The sequence below is a fragment of the Macaca thibetana genome, chromosome 12 (assembly GCF_024542745.1).
Source record: "Macaca thibetana thibetana isolate TM-01 chromosome 12, ASM2454274v1, whole genome shotgun sequence".
Taxonomy (NCBI): Eukaryota; Metazoa; Chordata; class Mammalia; order Primates; family Cercopithecidae; genus Macaca; species Macaca thibetana.
In genome coordinates this window covers 83201349-83226907 of record NC_065589.1, presented here as the reverse complement: position 1 = coordinate 83226907, position 25559 = coordinate 83201349, and the positions used below count along the sequence as shown (strand labels likewise).

At 39.0% G+C, this 25559-nt stretch overlaps 1 protein-coding gene across 1 annotated transcript in view; it reads right to left on the bottom strand.

Moving 5' to 3' along the window:
* Nucleotides 1–2329: 2329 nt before the first annotated feature.
* The window catches only part of LY75 (lymphocyte antigen 75), a 93661-nt gene continuing 70431 nt past the window's right edge, over nucleotides 2330–25559 (bottom strand). Inside the window, exons 29-35 of the mRNA XM_050752865.1 lie at nucleotides 18382–18576; nucleotides 15482–15708; nucleotides 14072–14240; nucleotides 9537–9686; nucleotides 7470–7592; nucleotides 5955–6122; nucleotides 2330–4216 (exon numbers count right to left, since the gene is read on the bottom strand). Coding sequence (XP_050608822.1) covers nucleotides 4038–4216; nucleotides 5955–6122; nucleotides 7470–7592; nucleotides 9537–9686; nucleotides 14072–14240; nucleotides 15482–15708; nucleotides 18382–18576 — 1211 coding nt within the window. The 3' untranslated portion in view covers nucleotides 2330–4037. The remainder of the gene's footprint in view (nucleotides 4217–5954; nucleotides 6123–7469; nucleotides 7593–9536; nucleotides 9687–14071; nucleotides 14241–15481; nucleotides 15709–18381; nucleotides 18577–25559) is intronic.

Genomic DNA, 25559 nt, shown 5'->3' with positions numbered 1-25559 from the left:
CATACCCTTAATTTTTCCTTCACTCTCACTCCAACTTACGTCCTCTTTTGACTCATGCCAGACTTCAGGCCCTTGCCTGCATTTTTCTCAGCCTTTTCTTTTTCCCTTCTCCACCCAGCTGGGATACCACATCCTCTGTCCCCTTGTTCCTCTGGTGTGCTCACCTGGCCAACTCAGAACCTGCGGTCTCCGCTTTCTTCTTCATGCTTTTTTTTTTTTTTTTTTTTTGGAGACAGAGTCTCACTCTGTTGCCCAGGCTGGAGTGCAGTGGCACTACCTCAGCTCACCTCAACCTCCACTTCCTGGGTTCAAGCAATTCTCCTGCCTCAGCCTCCCGACTAGCTAGGATTACAGGCATACGTCACCACACCTGGCTAAGTTTTTTGTATTTTTAGTAGAGATGGGGCTTCACCATGTTGGCCAGGCTAGTCTTGAACTCCTGACCTCAAGTGATCTGCCCGCCTTGGTCTCCCAAAGTGCTGGGATTGCAGGCATGAGCCACCTTGCCCGGCCCATGCTCTCTTTTTCCTCAACTTTACTGAAGTCAACTGAGGATAGGTGGAGGAAATCAGTCAGTTCTCCCAATGGCTGTCACTATAAACAATATGGCTTTTAATTTCATCTGGGCCCTCTATTGCTCTTCTGCAATCCTTGTATTTGATTTTACCTTAGTCAGTGTCCTCTCCTATTTTTCTCATTGAGTATTTCAAATTTATTACTCTTTTCAAGCTAAGATCCCAGGCTAGGTGTGGTGCCTTATGCCTGTAATCCCAACACTTTGGGAGGCTGAAGTGGGAGGATCACTTGAGCCCAGGAGTTTGAGAGCAGCCTAGGTAACATTGAAATCACCTGTCTCTAGGAAAAAAAAAAAAAATTAATGTTGGAGGTTGAGACTGCAGTGAGCTAGAGTTGCACCACTGCACTCCAGCCTGGGCAACTGAGCCAGACTCTGTCTCTAAAAAATTTTTAAACTTTTTAAAAGACCCCATCTGCTACCAATCTTTCTCAGCAGACCTTGCCTTCTAGTACACAAGAAAATGGGAGACCATTACATACAGACAAACACCTTCAAATGCTTATCTGCAGTTCTTCTCTTGTGGCCTCAGAGAAGAAGGCATGCTTCCCCAGCCCACCCAAACCAGTTCCTCTTTCTGCTTAGGACTGCCCCTCTCATTTTATCTTCTCCAAGATCTTCCATTAATGATTCCCTCTCCCCACTGCATCATCAGCTGCTCTCTGTCCATTATTTTTGTTTTTGTTTTTCCTCTCAGCTTCTAAACTTGTGAACCTCTTTCTTTCCCCTTTAGAAAAAAACCCTTCTTCAACCCTTCTTTCCCCTCTGGCCCAGTCCCTTTCCTTTCTGTCTCCATCATACTTCTTGAAATCTCATGTTCCTCATCTCCTAATTTCCCTTTCAAATTTTTTTTTTTTTTTTTTTTTTGAGACAGAGCGTTGCTGTGTCACCCAGGCTGGAGTGCAATGGTACAATCTCAGCTCACTGCCTCTGCCTCCTGGGTTCAAACGATTCTCCTGCCTCAGCTTCCCAAGCAGCTGGGATTACAAGCATGCACCACCACACCTGGCTAATTTTTTTTTTTTTTGTATTTTTAGCAGAGACGGGGTTTCACCATGTTGGTCAGGCTGGTCTCAAACTCCTGACCTCAAGCGATCCACCCACCTCGGCCTCCCAAAGTGCTGGGATTATAGGCGTGAGGTGCCACACCTGGCCTTCCCTTTCACTTTTAAACTCACTTCCATCTGGATTCTGGCTTCACCACTCTGCTACATTTCCATTGGCTAAGATGGTCATTGGTTTCCTAATTCCTAGAATCCAATTTTATCTGACTTTGCCTCTCCAGTATTCAGCAATTGGATCAATATCGACTTGTTTTTCAAAACAGGGTCTTGCTCTGTCACCCAGACTGGAGTTCAGTGGCACGTTCATAGCTCACTGTAGTCTCAAACTCCTGGGCTTATGGGATCCTCCTGCCTTGGCTTCTTAAGTAGGTGGCAGTACACATGGGTGCCACCACAGCTGGCTAATTATTTTATTTTTTGTAGAAATGGGGTCTTGCTTTGTTGCCCATGCTGAACTTGAATTCCTGGGCTCAAATGATCCCCCTGCCTTGGCCTCCCAAAGTGTGAAGAGGGATAGGTGTGAGCCACTACCCCCAGCCTATTTATTCTCTAAAAAATGCACACAAAATCTCTTAGCAAATGCCTCGCTTCACAATTGGTGGTCAATTTATTTCTTGTACTGTATGCCTAACATAAAAAACCCAATCTAGAGATTTTTTTTTTCAATAAGGATCAACTCCAGCATTTTTACTTTTACTTAAAAGATAAAACAACTTTATTACGACATCACCATTATATACAGCTGTGCTTTTCACATCAATTTGGCTTAGTTCTTGGAGGAAAGTCTTAATGACTAAAATTGTAGACAGATCATAGGACAAGAGAACTAGTCTAACAGTCTAACAAATTCAATAAGAAATCAGGACAACTGTAGACTATATAAAAACTGTCTTAGAAAATTATTTACAACTTTATCATAGTGTAAATACTCTAAATGTAAAATAAATCTATGGATTTTATACAAAAATACTCTAAAGTACAAATGTAAGTTAAATGCTGAATAAAACATTCACCTTTTCCAGTGGATGCTATTACTAAGAACATAATCTAGGTGTCAAAACTTAAAGTCATAACCACAAAGCAATGTTTTCTTAATCACTCATAATTTTAAATCTGTTAGTAGTCGTCACAAGGTTTAGAGTTCTACTGAAAAAGTCTCATTTTTACAAATGCAACTCATACACTTTCCTTCATGGACCCTTTCTCTGTTTAACACGTGTAAAAAAAGTAAAACAAAATTCTTAGTCCAAAGTTGACATGCTATGTGAAGTACATAAATTGCAAAATTATCAATCTTAAATACCTAGTTGATTCTCTTTACAAGAGAAACAGTCATGTAATACATCAGAAAATACAAAGCACACTGCTACAGGGTACCTACTCAATCTAAAAATAATGTTCCCACACTTCAGAAAATGTTAAGTACTAAATCTTTAAAAGTCATTGTTTTATGAACAGTTATAAACAGAAAAAAACTCTTCATATTTACATAATATTGGTATGAAATAACTTTGGAATAATATAAGAAGCATTTTGCCAAGAGGAATCATTTTGCTGTATAAAAAGTAAGCAGAAGCCAGGTGCGGTGGCTCATGCCTGTAATCCCAGCACTTTGGGAGGCCGAGGCAGGAGGATCACCTGAGGTCAGGAGTTCGAGACCAGCCTGGCCAGCATGGTGAAACCCTATCTCTACTAAAAATATAAAAATTAGCCGGGCATGGTGGTGGGCACCTGTAATCCCAGCTACTCAGGGGGCTGAGGCAGGAGAATCGCTTGAACCTGGGAGGCGAAGATTTACAGTGAGCCAGGATCACGCCATTGTACTCCAGCCTGGGTGACAGAGAGAGATCACTCTCAAAAAAAAAAAAAAAAAATTAAAATTAAAATTAAAAAGTAAGCATGTCTTATTATTTTTCTCCATTGCTAAAAATGACTATTTTGAAACAAGGTTGATAGAGTTTACAGTTCAATTTTTACTTTGAGGTACTAATTTTGCATTTGGCCAGATGCTCTTAAAAATTAAAAAGTAGACATGTCACCTAGTAATATGCCAATTTTAATTTTCTAAGAAGTTTTGTAAAAACACTTCTATTAAAATAGACATATCCTAGTTACCAATCACATTCATATAGAGAAAATGCACATTAAACATATTACTGTACAAACAATTTGGACTTCAGTTCCAGCTTTGGAGTCCTCTCCATTCTATTAATTAGGGTGATAAACATGGCATTTAGCAGGCTATTAACTGTGGATACCAGCACATGCCTAAGATCTAAACAACTGAAAAAGTACTTAAGAGTTCTACTTTGAAGCAGAGTAAATACTGACACTGGGACATTTTAAGTGACTAATTTTTTGTAACATATTAGTGCAAATTAGAAAACTTTGAGAAGAATTTAGTCATGGAAAGAAGGAAGCATAATCTCATCTTCATTCACTCCTTGTGCATATCGAACTGCTGAGAAGCCCGCCAGGTGCAAACGGTGCCTTTGGAAGACGAACCAAATCAGTACGCCCATGAGAACTAAGATACTTAGTGTGGCAACTGCGATAGCTATGGATGTGTAATCAGGGCCTGGAACAGGAAAAGGTTTGATGTTGGAGGAGAGAATACAAAAGTGATCATTATTGATTTTATACATTATGGGTTGTGTCACACACGTAAACCTGTAAGCTGTGTACAGACATAATAAATCTGATTGTTTCATAGCACTAACATAGAATTCAAACTCATCATCAGATCAAAAGAAACACTTGAGTGATTTCTTTTCAAATGTAAGTGTTTTCCTTTTCATTCAAATCCTCTTCATTGAGATAGGAATTTTCTTCCAAAGACATTAATGTGCTGTGATTATTCTCACATTCCCTTCCTAACACCAATTTGAGAATATCACCACCTGTATATTATCCTACTTTGATAGCAAATCGCTAAAAGCTATAAATTTTTGTGATTGACTTACCTGGGGCCAAATAAAGTATTATTTGCTTCAAAATGATTTAAGCCTCTCAGATGAGTTCATTTAGTGCAGCTGCTGTTCCAAGCGCCTTATCTGCATGCTGCCCAGATGGATTCGCTCTGTTCCATGACTTTACATACCATTGCTATGCACATTACACATCTCATCCCTCTATGGATAACTCAAAATGGCCAACATAGAACTTTTGATTTACAACAACCTAACTCTGCTCCCACCCAACCCCCAAATCTTCCAGTTGCTTTCCATTCCACTCAGAATAAAACCAGAACTCAAGCCTTGCTTCCAAAGCTCTGTATGTCTAGCACCTACCTGTCAGTTCTTCCCTGAGCGCTCAGCAAACTCGTTCTGCCCTAGGCTCTTTGCTCCAACTGGTACCTCTGTCTGTTATGCCCTTTCCCTTGATATTTGCTTGGCTTGATTTTTTAGATCTTAGCTTCAATGTCTCCTGCTTCTAGGCGTCTTCCCTGGTATCCTAGAGTAGCTATCCACCTAGTCTCCATCACATAGAGTTTATAACAATTTGATATTTTCCTCTCTTCAAAAAATTGACCTATTTACTTCTCTTTCTTCACCAGATTGTAATTTCTGTGAGAACAGATACCTTATCTGTCTTGTTCTCAGGTGCATCCCAGTGTGCAAAACAGGGCATGGCATATAGTAGACACTCTGTTTACTGACTCAATGTGTGTATACATGGATACTGATTACCTAGAATTGAGGTTTTATCTTTAATATTTACATACCAGAAGCGAAATTTTTATGCAAGATCTTTAAAAATGTTACTGTGAAAAATTTGGAGCTCTTTCTCCAGAAATGAAGTTAATATAATATTTTAATGGTAATTTTATGTATTAATTCATAATGAAATGTAAGTTCAAATTATGATTTTTTATAGATACCCTGAATGTTTTCAATAACTAAATCCAGTTTTGCATTGTTTTAAAATTAACCATGAGTTTTATAGGATTAGGAAGAAAGGAAGCAAATTAACTGCAAAAATAGACCTTTAAGCTTTTATATAATCAAACTATAGAATAAAATACATCTCAAGAGCATTTTAAAAGAAATTACTTCCCTAATACCCTGGCAACTTCTGTTTTTCTTAGGAAAGAATTATATGAAATGTAGACTGGAGTCCTAGTCATCTTCTGCATTTATTGTCCCTTGTAATCTATTTTTCAGGGGGAAATCTCTATGACTTAATCAAGATATTTGGATATACTTTAAGGACTAAATACTTCAAGACCAAGTACAGAATTTTGTACATAATTGGATTGTGCATTTATTTCCTGACTGTTCTGCAAAAAGTTTCCTAAGGACAGGTTCCATACTTACCCAGAGGCATTTTGCAGACAACTCTTCCAAAGCCATGTTCACATTCAACATTTTTCCAAGTTTCATTTGAAGCTATCAACATGCTACATTTTCCAATACCACTCTTACTTTTATTTTCCCATTTGACAAATGTCACTTCTGATCCATCTAACCAACTCCAAGACTGGTCTGAAGAAAGAAATTAAATATAACTATGTTTACTGACACTAAACTGGGGTTCATGTAACTCATCAGAACTGTGCTGTCCAATATGATAGCTACTTGTTAAAATAAAATGCATTAAAAAGGAAAAAAAAATCAGTCCTTCAGTTGCACTACTCACATTTCAAGTGCTCAAGAGCCACATGTGACCAGTGACTACTATATTGGACAGTGCAGATATAGAACATTTCTGTCTTTGTAGAAAGTTCTATTGGACAACACAGATAGAGAATGTGGTGTTTCGATTAAAGTGTAGAATACTTGCACATTTATTTTGTGAGGGAGAGATTTCTAAGGACCCATATACTTCCCCTAGTCTAATTTTAAAAAGTCATATCATTAAAGACATGCTGGTGGAAGACGAAGGGTGCAGAAACCTCCATCCCCACCCTTCTCCCACACCACCACCAGGACTTCATCTTTGTTTTCCAGCTGAAGTGGCACCACCTTGTGGTGACAGTGTAAACACGATTTAGGATTCATTTGGACAACTTGGAATCCTTGTATTTTTTGACAAGTACTTAACATTTTAGAATTCACATTTTAATAATTTAAAATTCAACTTTGCATAAAATGTGAAAAAAACTTTCTTTTCTGTCATATTTGTACTCTCAATTTGTTTCTACCAATTCCAAGTTCACCCAAACCCTATTTACATAATATTGGTATGAAATAACTTTGGAATAATATAAGAAGCATTTATCTATATCTACTATTTCTTATTAAAAAATCCTTCCAAAAATTTTCTTTGAATCAATTATCTGCAATTTTATAGGTTGGCGCGAAAGTAATGGGAAAAACTGCAATTACTTTTGCATCAACCTAACACTAAGCCGGTTTTTAAAGATTACTATTAAGATTTAATTTTAACCAATGGTAAAAAAATATTCTTAGAGAGAAGGGAATAACAAGAAGATAACTGTCTGAACAACAAAGTTATAAGCTGCAAATCCACGCGGTGACAGACACTAGAACTCTAAGAGAAGGCAGGCATGGGCTCCTTGTGGGGACACAGACATTGCTGAGAAGAAAATATCCTGATGTTGATCCAAGGATCCCAGAAATAAGCCTCTAGAATGATTCTACTTTATTAAACATGATTTTCTGTGTCATTAGTGGTTTCCATCACTGCTAAGTTAACTCATGGATTCATTCAAAATTTATAACAGTCCAGAACAGCCAGCGACCTAGTTTATTTATCCATAAGAGGCACCTGAATTAGCCATCACTTAACATTCTTTAGCAAGGATGACTTGTTATTTAGGATGAGTTAGAACTCTCTTTGCACACTACACATACAATTATTTCACTTACCAACAGAATGTTGAGATAATCCAAGCCAAACTCTCATGGTAATATTATTATTTTCCCTCATCAGTCTGCTCACAAATTTATTCTCATCTTCATCTTTTATGGAAACGATAGTTGCAGACCGATCTGTTGAAGGAAAACAAATTCTCAATTAGCTTTATGGAAACTAGAGAAGTAGTTTATTCTCAACTAACCATTTGAAAAATATATATATTATTAACAAGATCATTGATAAATTCAAGCCTTACACAGAGACAGTTTTTAAAAACTGGTATTTAGGTCAAAATTTTATAAATACTTCCAAAAAAAATCACTTCCAAACATGTATAAATAAATTTTGTGCTTCTTCAAACTATTTATCTGTCAATATTTTTTTGGCCCTGGAACTGCCTACCCATGAGCTCTCTCTCACTGTTCAGATGAGAAAAGAGAAAGAGTTATATAACCTCCCAATGTCACTTAGCTAGGATATGTGGGAGCTGGAATTTGAACCCAGACCCTCATGCGTCCAAGTCTGAAGTGCTTAACCTACATATTATTTTTACAGTAAACCACTCTGTTTTCTCCTTTAGGAGAAAAAGGTTTCTGACTTTCAAAACATACATATAGCTTACAACAGTTCCCATCATGTGTATACAGGTATAACACCCAATGGTTCCCACACAAAAGTTCCCAGTAATTAGAAGATTTTTCAATCAGTCAAGTGTCTCTACAATGGTTATCAGAATAAATTAGATAAATGCCACCCATCTACCTGGCTAATTTGCTACCCAAGGAAGCAGGTAAACAAATTTTGGTCTTTGAAATACTCTAGGTAGTTTCCCTAGAAGTCATTTTACAGTTTGACTATGGATCAAATTTGTCATGGGAAAGAGCCGATCATTGCTACTCTTTCTAAAATAGCTAAATCTGAAGGCAAAAATCCCTGTCCTTTGTGGTGGTCAGAGGATGCGGCCAATCCTATTGCAGAATGGATGGACAACCATACTACTTTGATTTGTTACCCTGGTGAGGCTAAGCTTATGTATTAATAACCAAGCAGTGGAACAACTGTAATTTTTATTTACTACTTAGTTAACGTTACAAAAATTTTACCTCTTAATTCTTTTTTCTAAGCATGTCTAGCTATAGGTAAAACCATTTCAATTCGTCAGTAGTTTTGCTTAGCAGTTCACTTAGCCACTTTTATTATTTTAAATTTATTATTATTTTTTATTATTTATTTTATTTATTATTTTTTTGAGATGGAGTCTTGCTCTGTCACCCAGGCTGGAGTGCAGTGGCGCAGTCTTGACTCACTGCAACCTCCGCCTCCCTGGTTCATGCGAGTCTCCTGCCTCAGCCTCCCGAGTAGCTGGGATTACAGGTGCATACCACCACACCCAGCTAATTTTTGTATTTTTAGTAGAGACAAGGGTTCTCCATGTTGGTCATGCTGGTCTTGAATGGCTAACCTCGTGATCCTCCCACCTCGGCCTCCCAAAGTGCTGGGATTATAGGCGTCAGCCATCACGCCCAGCCACCACTTTAAAATTCTACTTCTTCCCACTTACTAGTTTCCATGTACTTATTATTAACATTGATAATTTTTTTTTTTGAGATGGGGTCTTGCTCTGTCACTCAGGCTGGAGTGCAGTGGCGCCATCTCGGCTAGCTGCAACCTCTGCCTCCTGGGTGCAAGTGATTCTCCTGCCTCAGCCTCCCGAGTAGCTGGGACGACCGGTGTGTGCGACCACACCCAGCTAATTTTTGTATTTTTAGTAGAGATAGGGTTTCACCATATTGGCTAGGATGTCTCGATCTCTTGACCTTGTGACCCGCCCGCCTTGGCCTCCCAAAGTGCTGGGATTACTGGCATTTTTAATGGCTATTCCAATATTTCATTGAGTTCCTATGTCATAAGATACTTAACCATTTCCCCACCACTGGGCAATTAGTTTATAGTGCTATTAGAAATGGAAAGTGCTTTAAAAATATTTTCAAAAATATAATCATTGCTTCAAATTACATCCTTAACAAACATTTCTAAAAATTATTGAGTCATAAGAAAATCAACAAATTTTAACTCACCATGTTTGGAACACAATTTTTTGGCCTCTGAAAAACTGTGCAATGCCTGATCAGACGTGTAACAATGACCCTTGTACTGGATCCACCGTGACCCATTCTCTTTTACTGTTGGACATCTTGATGAATATGTAAGATGGGACAGCTTTTTAGCTATAAAAATGTTAGACACAGTTATAACAATGCATGGAAAAAACAGACTAATTCAATGTCTAATTCAAAATCTAATTAAATGTCCCTGATTGGAACTGTTGCTTTTGCGGTTAAGAAGCATTTAATTCATACCAGAGAAAGCCACAGCCCACACTCTATAAATACATATTTTAATTAACTTTTTGGAATACCATTTAAAAAACATAGATGATAGAAGCAGAAAATGCCTTAGCTTTCTAAGACTGATTTGGACTAAAGTAAAAACAATGAGAAAGACTAGAAAAAGAAGTAAAGACAGGCTAAGCAGACCTGAAACTACTCTGAAATAATAATTACAATTATTTCTTTCTTTGGATTCCTTTTTTTGTTTATTTTTTTTTTTTTAGTAGAGACGAAGTTTCACCATGTTGGCCAGGCTGGTCTCAAACTCCTCACCTCAAGTGATTCGCTCACTGCAAGTGATTTGCCCTCCTCAGGCTGCCAAAGTGCTGGGGTTACAGGCATGAGCCACCGTGCTTAGCCCCTTGGATTCCTTTTTATTTTGATAATCGAAATAAATCTAGTTTTACTTAGTCATAAAAGAACTATTTTTAAAAAATATATTTTTTAAATTGCTAATTTGTTTTACAAAGCGTAATATATCAGCACCACAACATCACTCAAACAAAAAAAGACTAGGAGTGGCTTCTTAGCTCTTAAAAATGCCCCTGGTTTCCATTTAAATTGATTTTTAATTGTGCTGAGTAACAGAAGCAGCCTGGGGAATGCAGCTTTTGCCCCTTAACACCTGTTTTTAATTCCAACAGAAGAGCATATGAAAACTGGAAAGTAAATTGTCAATGTTGTATTAGTGAGGTACAGATTATCTGAATCAAATATCTGACCTGGTACCAGTCAGTAATCTCAACCCAGACTATTGCTTTGTGATGCATTCTGTATGGTCTGTATGTCCTTCAGTAAGTAAAGGCATTTCCTGTTTTTTTCTCCAAATCTCTGCTTGGCAGAGTCCTTACTTGTGGTCTCTGTGATTAGAGAAGGATGGCGGCTGCTGTTTCTTTCATCATCAAGAGACTCTTTAGTGGCCCTTGGTTCCTTCTGCTGCTTCTCTGTCTTCTGTTAGAAACCAGACTTGATCTTTTTGAACTTTGGTTATTTGATTGGCGTTTGCCTCCATTCTTCTCACTAATGCTACCAATTTGAGTACTAAGTCTTCAGTTCAGCAGTTGGACTCCTGGGTAAGTTTCCCAGCTGCTGCAGATCAAAATGCATTTGCCAAATTCATCTATACAATCTATAGAACTTCTCACAACTCCTCATTAATGCTGCTGTTGAAAAGAAATGTTACTAGTAAGTTCTTGTTTGACATTTTCTATTCTGATGAAAATGGTTGGGCAAAGGTATATTGCTGATTACTTAGTGTTGCACTGGGCTCAACTGTTAATGCAAAACTTCTTGAACATTGGCTATCACGGCATCATTAGGATAGGGAACTTTTCTGAAGGGTTTGACTCTTTTTTTTTTTTTTATTATTATTTCTCACACTGGCAACATAAGGAAATGCCTTATCTTTGGTCTATTTGTTTCTAGTATAGTCTGCAACTGGGGTCTCTTAGGTTGCATACATTTTTTTTTCTTCCTGTTCTTCATGAAGTTTTGCTTCCAACTCTTTTTTTTTTGGAAGGGCCTGCATCGTGGTAAGTGTGTTATATTCCTGTTCAAGAAGATCCATTTTTTTTAACTGTGGTAAAATACACATAACATAAAATTTATCATCTTAACCATTTTGGTTTTGTTTTGTTTTTAGAGACAGGGTCTTATTCTGTCACCCAGGTTGGAATGCAGTAGTGCAATCACAGCTCACTGCAGTCTCAAACTCTTGGGTGCAATAGAGTCTCCTGCCTCAGTTTCCCAAGTAGCTGGGATTACAGGCATGCACTACTGTGTCCAGCTAATTTTAAAATTTTTTTTGTAGAGATGGAGTCTCACTCTGTTGCCCAGGTAGGTCTTGAACTCCTGGGCTCAAGCCATCCACCTGTCTCAGCCCCTCAAAGTGCTGAGATTACAAGCATGAACCACCACATCTGGCCTTAACCATTTTTCAGTGTACAGTCCCATGGCACCAAATGCATTCACTCTGCTGTACAACTATCACCACCATCCATCTCTAAAACTTTTCTATCTTGCAAAATTGAAACTCTATACCCACTAAACAATAACTCCCCATATTCCCCTCCATCTTGTCCCTGGTAACTGCCATTCTACTTCCTGTCTCTATGAATTTGAGAACTCTGGGTACTACCTCATATAAATGGAATCATAGAGTATTTGTCTTTTTGTGACTGGCTTATTTCACTTAGCATACTGTCTTCAAGGTTCATCTGTGTTGCAGCACGTATCAGAACTTCCTTCCTTTTTAAGGCTTCTTCCCCATTTGTCCATCCATGGACACTTGGGGTGCTTGCATCTTTGGCTATTATGAATTATGCTGCTATGACATGGTTGGACAAACACCTGTTTGAATCCCTGCTTTCAGATGTTTTGAGTATATACCTGAAGTGCTGGATCACATAGTAATCTTATGTATATGCTTTTGAGGAATTGCCACACCATTTTGCACAGTGGTTACACGGTTTTATATTCCTACCAGCAATGCATAAGGGTTCCATTTTCTCCACATCCTCACTAATGCTTGTTATTCTCTGGTTTTTTTGAAGATCTAGTTTTTAAAGTTAGCTCTTGTATTAGTTTCCTTGGGCTGCCATAATAAATTCCACAAAATTGGTGGCTTAAAACAACAGAAATGTATGCTCTCACAGTTCTGGAGGCTAGAAGTCTGAATTGAAGGGGTTAGGATTGGTTCTCATTGGAGGCTCTAATGGAGAATCTGTCTCGTGCCTCCCTCTCATCTTCTGGTGGTTGCCGACAATCCTCGGCTTATCACTCTGTCACTGCAATCTCAGCCTTTGTCATCACGTGGCCTTCTTCCCTCTGTATGTCTGTATCTCCCTCTTATAAGGACACTAGTCATTGGATTTAGGGCCCACCATAATCCAGTATGTCCTCATCTCAACTACCTACATCTGTAAACTCTATTTCTCAATAAAGTGACAGTCTAAGGTTCTGACTGGACAGCAATCTTTGGGGAGGAGGCATTATTCAACCTGGCAGAGCACAGAACTTACGTCTGGTCATCTTATCATTCTCTATCCCATAAAGTCTGTTTCTCTATTTCTGCATGCCTTATTTCTCATGGATTCCAATTGTTGTTCTAAAAAGTTACATTTGTTTTCTGTGCCTAACAACTGAGAAGTCAGTTCTTGATTGTACCTTGATTCCTCATTGTTTATATCATTCTCCCTTTCTTTTATTAACCTGCTTCTCTAAAGTTTTCACATCTTCTTCTGCCTGAATCTGTTCAACCAAATGTTGAATCTGCCATTCAAGATTCTTCAGAGCAGAAAACATGGTGAGCACTGAGAACCAGAGGCTTTGGAAACTAATGCCACCACCTCCCTGCCTATCCTGCAGGCCTCTGCAGCCTCTGGTAGTTTTTTTTTTTTTTTTTTTTTTTGTGATCTTCCTCAAGGTTCATGCTTTATCCACCAGGGGTGACCCTAAGTCCAGCCTCTAATGGAAGGGGCTCTTCCCTTAAATTTTAAGGATCATGTAAGTTTGGAAAATGCTTGGTTACACAAGGTTAAACAGACTTCATTATTACAGAAACTCTCTTAGAACCTTTGGCCGGGTGCAGTAGCTCACACCTATACTCTCAGCACTTTGGGAGGCTGAAACAGGAGGATTGCTTGAGCCTAGGAGTTCAAGACCAGCTTCAACAACATTGTGAGACCCTATCTCTACAAAATGTTTTAAAAATTAGCTGGGTGTGGTGGCACGTGCCTGTGGTCCCAGCCACTCAGGAGGCTGAGGTGGGAGGACTGCTTGAGCCCAGGAGGTCAAGGCTGTAGTGAGCCATGTTCATGCCACTGCACTCCAGCCTGCGCAACAGAGCAAAAAACACTGTCCAAAAAAAAAAAGAAAAGATAAGAACCTTTAATATGATAAATCACATGAGGTGTTTCCCAAATTTATATGTGTGGGACCCTTTTTTGAAATAAGCATCTCAGCCTTTGTAAAACATTGCTAAGTGAAATTAGAATTCACAAATTCTAGGGTAGAATTTACCTGGTGACAGAACAAATGAAAGTCTTTGGGAACAAATTCCCTGAGTGCTTATATTGTATTTGTTTCCATTTACAAAGTATCAAAATCATTTTCATATAATTTGTGAATAAATCTTTAAATAAAAATTCCACTGAGCATTTAATTATGTGCATAAATTATGTCACATTTTAGTAAATGTACTGTTACTGAAATTCAAGTCTTACATTTTGTAGGTTTATAACAAATAGCACCATCCTTAACAGAGTTGCATTTTTCATGTTTCCAAGTTCCTTTTGGGTCCAAGAGGACACAATTTCCAGGAGATGTTTGGCCTTTCCATGGAATGTAGTCAAATATACTACCATCAGACCATTCAAAACTTGATTCACTTCCCTGTTGTAAGAATAATAGAGATAATCTGAACCTAGATGTATGACTTTAGAAAGAATATAAAGAACAACATACATACTTCAAGAAATATTATAATGGAATATTAATTATTTGCTTCCAGTATTGTAGGTCTGAACGTACTATTATTGTAGGTCTGACTGACTTCTGATGCATTGATTCAGGACATTTGCTCTGGCACCGTTTATGGAGGATTTTAAACTTAGAGACAGAGTTATTATATCTGGTCTTTAGATTTTTTTAAAGGATGAGTTTACATAACACTTGAAATTAAACAACATGCAAATGGCTTCCATTTGTCACAATGACAAATTTATAATCCCAACCTTCATATTGTTCTGAATATTGTTTTCTATGTTATATAGTTTTGTGTTTTGTGTCTCTGGCTACATTTTTCACACTACAGAGGACATCAAGCAGTAGGGAGCTAGAAAAGAGAAACACTTCCCAAGAAACTCAAAATGGGAAGACTATTTTTGAGTTTTCCTTGAATTTATCTTAACTTGCTATCCTTTTAAAAAATTTTGCCCTAAATTTTGTTCTAAAGATTATTTAAATTAGAACTACAACTCTAGTCTCAATAGATAACCATTTTTTGTATACAAGACTTTATTGTAAGTACATAAATGATTAAATAATATGATTCAAATAGTGGCACAGATGTGTTTACTAGCAGAATTAATCTTAAGTAGTGTAATTTTCTAGAGGAAAAGTGGGAAGAAAGTATGCATTTATTAGTCCTAACCATGTGGAGAATTTTAGATGGTAACTTGTATAAACTTTTGTGTTAAAGTCTCAATGAAATTATTATTACCCTGATTTTCTACATGAGGAAATAAGGTTGCAAAGGCTAAATAACTTGCTCATGATCACCCAGCATATAAATAGAAGATCCACTACTGGTACTGAAACTCAGGGTTTTCTGATTCTATGCTATTTCATTTTTACCAGCTTTCCAATTTGTCTGTCCCAACTAGGCTATAGAGGTGTTGTTGAGATATTCATCCACTGGGCCCTTGGGATGGCCTGAGCATTTGCCCTAGTGCATTCTGCACCAAAATTTTCTATTTGTTCTATGTTGTAAAAGGTAAGAAAGCACCATGCTATGCAAACGGAGTCCCAGTACTTCATCTATTGTTGTACTTTGTATTAATACTTTACGTTCAGATTTCTAACCCTCAAAATAACACATTTGAAAAGTTTCTGGAAAGCAAAGCAAGACTTACATCGTGACTTGAGAGCCCAACCCATAGTGGAAATCCATCACGTTTTACAATATCTTCCAGGAAGAGCTGGCCATTTTGGTCGTGAACGCTTGCCAAGTGACCTCCACTTTGAGAACACATGTTTAACGCTTCATACCACGTTACCTTTTTTTGAATAACACTGTAAATACCATCTTCATATGGCATAAACTGTGGCAATGTAGTATTATATTCTTCTTTGTAGTCAACTATAATAATTAAAAGCACTGGTGATTAAAATTTAAAGTATTTCAAATATACCTTTTGGATGAGACAACATGCAATCATTTGAAAAGTTAAATAAAACTGGGTTTCTTATTAATAAGTGAGGTCAAATGCATATTTTATTTTTCTTACTGCTATGACACATATCTTAGGCTCTTAAAGTTCTCTGGTTGATATTTTTAAAAGGCATAGACATTTTCTTTCATTTAAGAAGCTTATATATTAGTTGGAGACAGAAACAATGGCTGAAATGATGGCAAAATTATTAACCAGTAGGAACTGTGAAATTGGTAGAGATTCATTTGAATGAGAGGAGTCAGGAAGACTACTTGATAAACCAGGTCTCAAAGGTTAGGTGAAATTAAGACTAAAAAGAAATAAGGTAACCAGAAAGTAAGGAAGTGCTTAAAACAAACACAAACAACAAAGCCACAATGATGAGGTTATTTCAAGGGACATGGGAGCCAAGTGAAAGAGCTACCAAAGGCCAAAGCGGAAAGACTTGAGCAAAATATTACAGAATGCAGTATGTTAGATTATAATCCAAAGTATAAAATAAATAACCATGAACCTATACTAGGTCTAGAAGATTGGAGGAAATTAAGAACAAAAAGAAGGAGAAAGTATGGAAGCGCTACAAACTAACAAATAACAAAAAAACCACAATGATGAGGGTATAAATAAATAACTGAATAAATTTAAAAATTGGGGCCAGGTGCAGTGGCTCACGCCTGTAATCCCAGCATTTTGGGAGGCCAAGGCAGGGGAATCACCTGAGGTCAGGAGTTCAAGACCAGCCTGGCCAACATGGTGAAACCCCGTCTCTACCAAAAATATAAAAAATTAGCCGGGCATGGTGGTGCATGCCTGTAATCCCAGGTACTTGGGAGGCTGAGGAAAAAGAATCGCTGGAACCTGGAAGGCAGAGGTTGCAGTGAGCTGAGATGGCACCACTGCACTCCAGCCTGGGTGACAGAGCAAGACTCCATCTCAAAAAAAATAAAAAATAAAATAAAATAAAAATTGGAGAAAATAGACAAATACCCCGTGCAGAAGAATTTCAAGTTATTTATATAGATACTCCCCTCACAGGAAGGTGGAGGATAACTTTCTACCCTGTTAAGTGTGGATTCTACATAGTGACTTCCTTAGAAAGAGGACAGTTATGGAAAGGAGGAAAACGGGTAACTTTGCAGCAGAGAACTTAACAAACACTACCTTGGGCCAGGTGGCCAGTGATAGGTCACATGAATAGTACATGGTGCCCATGTGAAGTGAGAATGCTCCCTCACATCTTTGGTCTTCCTCCAGAAACTTATAACCCCAGTTGAATCATGAGAAAAACATCCGCCAACCCAAACTGAGGGACATTCTACCAAATACATGACCAGTGTTCCTCAAAACTGTTAAGGCCATCAAAAATAAGAAAAGTCTGAGAAACCACCCAGCCAAGAGGAGCCTAAGGAGGCAGGAGTACTAAAGGTAAGGTGGGGTCCTGGATGGGATCCTGGAAAGAAAAAGTATGTTAAATAAAAACTACGGAAATTTGAATAATGTGTGGACTTTAGTTAATAATAATAATAATGATCAATATTGGTTTATTAGTTGTGACAAATGTACCATACTAAAGTAATATGTCAACAGTAGGGGAAATTGTAGGATAGATGGGAACACTCTGTACTATCTTTGCAACTTTTCTGTAACTCTAAAGCTATCCTAAAATGAAAAGTTTATTAAAGATGTAAAAAAAGAAAGAAAGAAAGAAGTTGCTAAACTTCTTGGCAGGAGGAAAACATAAAGGTGCAAGTATGAGGATGGGCATACCCTGTGCCTGGGACAATGAGAGACCAGCTTGATTGAGAAAAAGATGTTTTGCTGAACAAGAATGGGGAAAAACAGGGAACTGGGAGAAGGCCTAGAAATTGGGGATAGAGACTAGTTTCTAAAATGTCTCACAAGTTTACACTGACTCAAAGTAGGTTAGAATAAGGAATCCCTGGATGTTGCTGGTGGACACGGTCTTGGGAAGTGACTGCGGCGCTGTGAAGTGAGCCGACTAGCCAGCACGCCACCATTACGGGCTCCCATTGAGCAGGAAGCTTAGGGCACAGTGGGAGTAATGAGAGTTTTAGGGCACAGTGGTAATAATTAACAGTTTTTAAGCTGTGAAAAAATTAAAACTAACATATATTTAAAAATAGATTTATTTACAAATTAGGCAAGGTTGAGAGACATTCACTTTGCACAGAATGTCAAAACTCTTCCCCCACTTTCTTATTTATACAAACCCTATGCATTTTTCAAACCCCAACCAAGTTTCACCTCTTCTTGAAGCCTTTCCTTTTTTCTGTCATTCCCCTTTCCAATGTATCAGTTTTGACTTCCCCACAATTGAAGCCTGTATCAATTAATCTAAGGCTAATTTACATTAAACAATAATAAGGAATTTAATGCTATCTCCACAACTACATTTTACTCCTTAGGGTCAAAACCTTGACAGCAGGGCCCGTGTCTTTTCCTTCCTCGTTAACCTCTGGAACACCTCGCACAGGACTGAACACAGAGGAAGCATTTGATTGTATGATTCCCGCTAGTGGAACTAATAGCCTTATATTCTTCCCCTGGAGTGAAAGAAAACTCTATATTACTATACTTACCCATTTCAATTTTACAAGCAAGAATGCTGTGCTGGTGAAAATAAAGTGTTTCTTCAATAACATTAAAGGTTTTAATATCCCAGAAGCCATCAGTACTTAAACCAGCCAAAAACTTCTCATTTTTTATAGTTGGTCTTCCTGCTCTCCAATGTGTATATGACAGTGGGGTCTTATCAAACCACATAAGAGAATTATCTAGAGAAGAAACATTGTTTTCCTATGCTTAGAGATTAAATCAATACTTGAATTACAGTTATATAGTTAAGATTTCAAACTTGACTGATTTTATCTTTTCCCAACCTTCTAAAAGTTTGTATGATTATGTATAACCCTTTAAGATATTTTCTGATTATAACAGTAAATCATGCTCATTTTTAATTTGACTATAAATGCAAACTACAAATATTGACCTATAATTCCACCATCCTTCAGTAATAACGTTTCATTTTTGTCATCAAATATTATTTTCCAGAAGTCATTATATGAAAAAGATACTCGCACGTGCATGTTTATAGCAGCACAATTCACAATAGCAAAAATATAGAACCAGCCCAAATGCCCATCAACCAATGAATGGATAAAGAAAATGTGGTAATGTGGTATATATGTACCATGGAATACGACTCAGCCATAAAAAGGAATGAAATAATGGCACTCGCAGCAAACTGAATGGAAATGGAGACCATTATTCTAAGTGAAGTAACTCAGGAATGGAAAATCAAACATTGTGTGTTCTCACCAAGTGGGAGCTAAGCTATGAGGATGCAAAGGCATAAAAATTATACAATGGACACTGGACTCAGGGGGAAGGATGGGAGGGGGTGAAGGATAAAAGATTACACACTAGGTACAGTGTACACTGCTCGTGTGATGGGTACACCAAAATCTCAGAAATCAACACTGAAGAACTTATCTATGTAACCAACCACCACCTGTTCCCCCAAAACCTATTGAAATAAAAAATATTTTATCTTACATATACATTTAATTGCAATGGAAATGAACATGATATTTTATTATTTAAAACATGATTGATATATTATAAAAGTCGCCAAAGAAATCTCTTCTCTGGACATAAACTGTTAACAATTGTGCATACTTACAGTCAATTAATTTTTTTTTCTTTGAGACGGAGTCTCACTCTGTCAACCAGGCTGGAGCACAGTGGCACAATCTCAGCTCACTGCAACCTCCACCCCCAGGGTTCAAGCAATTCTCTGCCTCAGCCTCCTGAGTAGCAGGGATTAAGATGCCTGCCACCACAGCTGGCTAACTTTTGTATTTTTTAGTAGAGATGGGGTTTCACCATCTTGGCCAGGCTGGTCTTGAATTCCTGACCTCATAATCCACCTGCCTCGGCCTCCCAAAGTGCTGCGATTATAGGTGTGAGCCACTGCACCTGGCCAGTCAATTGATTTTTAAGAAGGATGCCAAGACAATTCAGTATGGAAAAAATAGTCTTCTAAACTGGACATCCACAAGCAAAAAAAAAAAAAAAAGAGGTTGGACCCCTTTCTTTCACCACACACAAAAATTAAAGTAGATCACAGACATAAATATAAGAGCTACAACTATAAAACCTTTAGAAGAAAACACAAGAGGCCGGGCACCGTGGCTCACCCCTGTAATTGCAGCACTTTGGGAGGCTGAGGTGGGGCAGATACCTAAGGTCAGTAAACCAGCCTGGTCAACATGGTAAAACCCCATCTCTACTAAAAATACAAAAATTAGCTGGGCGTGGTGGTGGGCGCCTGTAATCCCAGCTACTCGGGAGGCTGAGGCTGGAGAACAGCTTGAAGCTAGGAGGCGGAGGTTGCAGTGAGCTGAGATCACGCCACTGCACCACTTCAGCTTTGGTGACAAGAGCAAAAGTCTGTCTCAAAAAAAATAAAGAAAACATAGGAGTAAGTCTTCATAACCTTGGGGTAAGCAAAGCCTTCTTACATATGCACAAATGACAAAAGAAAAACACTTTTGTGATGGATTGCTGGCAAGATGGCCAAATAGGAACAGCTCCAGTCTGCAGCTCCCAGCAAGATTGATGCAGAAGGCGGATGATTTCTGCATTCCCAACTGAGATACCGGGTTCATCCTACTGCGACTGGTTGGACAGTGGGTGCAGCCCACGGAGGGTGAGCCAAAGCAGAGTGGGGCAACGCCTCACCTGGGAAGTGCAAGGGGTTGGGGAATTTTCTCCCCTACCCAAGGGAAGCCACGAGGGACTGGGCGTGAGGAACTCTGGCACAGATACCGCGCTTGTCCCACGGTCTTCACAACTGCAAACCAGGAGATTCCCTCTGGTGCCTACCCCACCAGGGTCCTGGGTTTCAAGCACAAAACTGGGCAGCCATTTGGGCAGACACCAAACTAGCTGCAGGAGTTCTGTTTTTCCCATACCCCAGTGGTGCCTGCAATGCCGGCAAGACAGAACCGTTCACCCCCCTGGAAAGGGGTGCTGAAGCCAGGGAGTCAAGTGGTCTGGCTCGGTGGATCCCACCCCTACGGAGCCCAGGAAACTAAGATCCACTGGCTTGAAATTCTTGCTGCCAGCACAGCAGCAGTCTGAGATTGACCTGGGACACTAGAGCTTGGTTGGGGGAGGGGCATCCGCCATTGCTGAGGCTTGAGTAGGCGGTTTTACGCTTCTGGTGTAAACAAACCTGCTGGGAAGTTCGAACTGGGTGGAGCCCCTGTAGCTCAGCAAGGCTGCTATGGCCAGACTGCCAGATTTCTCCTCTCTGGGCAGGGTGTCTGAAAAAAAGGCAGCAGCCCCAGTCAGGGACTTATAGCAGACTTAAACGTCCCTGCCTGACGGCCCTAAGAGAGCAGCAGACCTCCCAGCACAGACTTCGAGCTCTGCTAAGGGTCAGACAGCCTCCTCAAGTGGGTCCCTGACCCCCATGTATCCTGACTGGGAGATACCTCCCAGTAGGGGCCAACAAACACTTCATACAGGAGACCTCTGGCTGGCATCAGGCAGGTGCTCCTCTGGGAAGAAGCTTCCAAAGCTTCCAGAGGAAAGAACAGGCAGCAATCTTTGCTGTTTTGCAGCCTCCACTGGTGATACCCAGGCAAACAGAGTCAGGAGTGGACATCCAGCAAACTCCAGCAGACTGGCAGCAGAGGGGTCTGTTAGAAGGACAACTAACAAACAGAAATGAATAGCATGTCCATTCAAAGGCCCCATCCGAAGGTCACCAACATCAAACACCGAAGGTAGATAAATCCACAAAGATGGAGAGAAACCAATGCAAAAAGGCCAAAATTCCAAAAACCAGAATGCTTCTTCTCCTCCAAAGGATCACAACTCTTAGTCAGCAAGCGAACAAAACTGGATGGAGAAAGAGTTTGACGAATTGACAGAAGTAGGCTTCAGAAGGTGGGTAATAACAAATTCCTCTGAGCTAAAGGAGCATGTTCTAACCCAATGCAAGGAAGCTAAGAACCTTGAAAAAGGTTAGATGAATTGCTAACTAGAATAACCTCTGTAGAGAAGAACATAAATGACCTGATGGAGCTGAAACACACAGCACGAGAACTTCATGAAGCATACACAAGTATCAATAGCTGAATTGATCAAGCAGAAGAAAGGATATCAGAGATTGAATAGCAACTTAATGAAATAAAGAGAGAAGACAAGATTAAAGAAAAAAGAATAAAAAGGAATGAACAATGCCTCCAAGAAATATGGGACTATGTGAAAAGACCAAATCTACATTTGACCGGTGTACCTGAAAGTGACAGAGAGAATGGAACCAAGTTGGAAAACAATGTTTAGGATATTATCCAGGAGAACGTCCCCAACCCAACAAGACAGGCTAACATTCAAATTCAGGAAATACAGAGAATACCACAAAGATACTCCACAAGAGGAGCAACCCCAAGAGACCTAATTGTCAGATTTACCAAGGTTGAAATGAAGGAAAAAATGTTAAGGGCAGCCAGAGAGAAAGGTCGTGTTACTCGCAAACGGAAACCCATCAGACTAACGGTGGATCTCTCTGCAGAAACCCTACAAGCCAGAAGAGAGTGGGGGCCAATATTCAACATTCCTAAAGAAAAGAATTTTCAACCAACAATTTCGTATCCAGCCAACTAAGTGAAGGAGAAATGAAATCCTTTACAGACAAACAAATGCTGAGAGATTTTGTCACCACTCGGCCTGCCTTACAAGAGCTCCTGAAGGAAGCACTAAATATGGAAAGGAACAACCAGTACCAGCCACTGCAAAACATACCAAACTGTAAAGAACATTGACACTATGAAGAAACTGCATCAACTAACAGGCAAAACAACCAGCTAAAATCATAATGACAGGACCAAATTCACACGTAACAATATTAACCTTAAATGTAAAGGGGTTAAATGCCCTCAGTTAAAAGACACAGACTGGCAAACTGGATAAAGAGTCAAGACCCATCAGTGTGCTGTATTCAGGAGACCCATCTCACGGGCAAAGACACACATAGGCTCAAAATAAAGGGATGGAGGAATATTTACCAAGCAAAGGGAAAGCAAAGAAAAGCTGGAGTTGCAATCCTAATCTCTGATGAAACAGATTTTAAACCAACAAAGATCAAAAGAGATAAAAAAGGCCATTACATAATGGTAAAGGGATCAATGCAGCAGGAGGAGCTAACTATCCTAAATATATATGCACCCTATACAGGAGCACCCAGATTCATAAAGCAAGTTCATAAAGACCTACAAAGAGACTTGGGCTCCCACACAATAATAGTGGGAGACTTTAACACCCCACTGTCAATATTAGACAGATCAACGAGACAGGAAGTTAACAAGGATATTCAGGACTTGAATGCAGCTCTGGACCAAGCAGACCTAATAGCTATCTACAGAACTCTCCACCCCAAATCAATAGAATATACATTCTTCTCAGGACCTCATCACACTTTTTCTAAAATTGACCACATAATTGGAAGTAAAACACTCCTCAGCAAAAGCAAAAAAAAAAAAAAAACCAGAAACCATAACAGTCTCTCATACCACAGTGCAATCAAATTAGAACTCAGGATTAAGAAACTCACTCAAAACCACACAACTACATGGCAACTGAACAAACTGCTTCTGAATGACTATGGGGTAAATAACAAAATGAGGGCAGAAATAAAGATGTTGTTTGAAACCAATGAGAATGAAGACACAACGTACCAGAATCTCTAGGACACATTTAAAGCAGTGTAGAGAGGGAAATTTATAGCACTAAATGCCCACAAGAGAAAGCAGGAAAGATCTAAAATTAACACTCTAATATCAAAGTTAAAAGAAGTAGAGAAGCAACAGCAAACAAATTCAAAAGCTAGCAGAAGACAAGAAATAACTAAGATCAGAGCAGAACTGAAGAAGACAGAGACATAAAAAAACCCTTCAAAAAATCAATGAATCCAGGAGCTGGCATTTTGAAAAGATCAACAAAATGGACCACTAGCAAGACTAATAAAGACGAAAAGAGGGAAGAATCAGATAGACGCAATAAAAAATGATACAAGGGATATCACCACTGATGTCACAGAAATACAAACTACCACCAGAGAATACTTATAAATACCTCTACACAAATAAACTAGAACACCTAGAAGAAATGGATAAATTCCTGAACACATACACCCTCCCAAGACTAAACCAGGAAGAAGTCGAATCCCTGAATAAACCAATAACAAGTTCTGAAATTGAGGCAGTAATAGCCTACCAACGGAAACAAGTCTACGACCAGGCAGATTCACAGCGGAATTCTACCAGAGGTACAAAGAGGAGCTGGTACCATTCCTTCTGAAACTATTCCAAACAATAGAAAAAGAGGGATTCCTCCCTAACTCATTTTATAAGGCCAGCTTCATCCTAATACCAAAACCTGGCAGAGACACAACAAAAAAAGAAAACTTCAGGACAATATCCCTGATGAGCATCAATGCAAAAATCCTCAACAAAATGCTGCCAAACCGAACCCAGCAGCACATCAAAAAGCTTATCCACCAGGATCAAGTCGGCTTCATACCTGGGATGCAAGGCTGGTTCAACATATGCAAATCAATAAACATAATCCATCACATAAACAGAACCAATGACAAAAATTACATGATTACCTCAATAGTTGCAGAAAAGGCCTTTGACAAAATTCAACAGCCCTTCATGCTAAAAACTCTCAATAAACTAGGTATTGATGGAACATATCTCAAAATAATTAGAGCTGTTCATGACAAGCCCACAGCCAATATCATACTGAATGGGCAAAAACTGGAAGCATTCCCTTTGAAAACTGGCACAAGATAAGGATGCCCTCTCTCACCACTCCTATTCAACATAGTATTGGAAATTCTGGCCAGGGTAATCAGGCAAGAGAAAGAAATGAAGGGCATTCAAATAGGAAGAGAGGAAGTCAAATTGTCTCTGTTTGCAGATGACATGATTGTATATTTAGAAAACCCCATCACCTCAGCCCAATATCTCCTTAAGCTGATAAGCAACTTCAGCAAAGTCTCAAGATACAAAATCAATGTGCAAAAATCACAAGCATTCCTGTACACCAATAACAGACAAACAGAGAGCCAAATCGTGAGTGAACTCCCATTCACAGTTGCTATAAAGAGAATAAAATACCTAGGAATCCAACTTACAAGGGATGTGAAGGACCTCTTCAAGGAGAACTACAAACCACTGCTCAAGGAAATAAAAGAGGACACAAACAAATGGAAAAACATTCCATGCTCATGGATAGGAAGAATCAATATCATGAAAATGGCCATACTGCCCAAAGTAATTTATAGATTCAATGCTATCCCCATGAAGCCAGCACTGACTTTCTTCACAGAATTGGAAAAAACTACTTTAAACTTCATATGGAACCAAAAAAGAGCCTGCATAGCCAAGACAACCCTGGGCAAGAAGAACAAACCTGGAGGCATCACGATACCTCACTTCAAACTGTACTACAAGGCTGCAGTAACCAAAACATCATAGTACTGGTACCAAAACAGATACATAGACCAATGGAACAGAACAGAGCCCTCAGAAATAACACCACACATCTACAACCATCTGATCTTTGACAAATCTGACACAAACAAGCAATGGGTAAAATATTCCCTATTTAATATATGGTGTTGGGAAAACTGGCTAGCCATTCACAGAAAACTGAAACTGGATCCCCCTTCCTTACACCT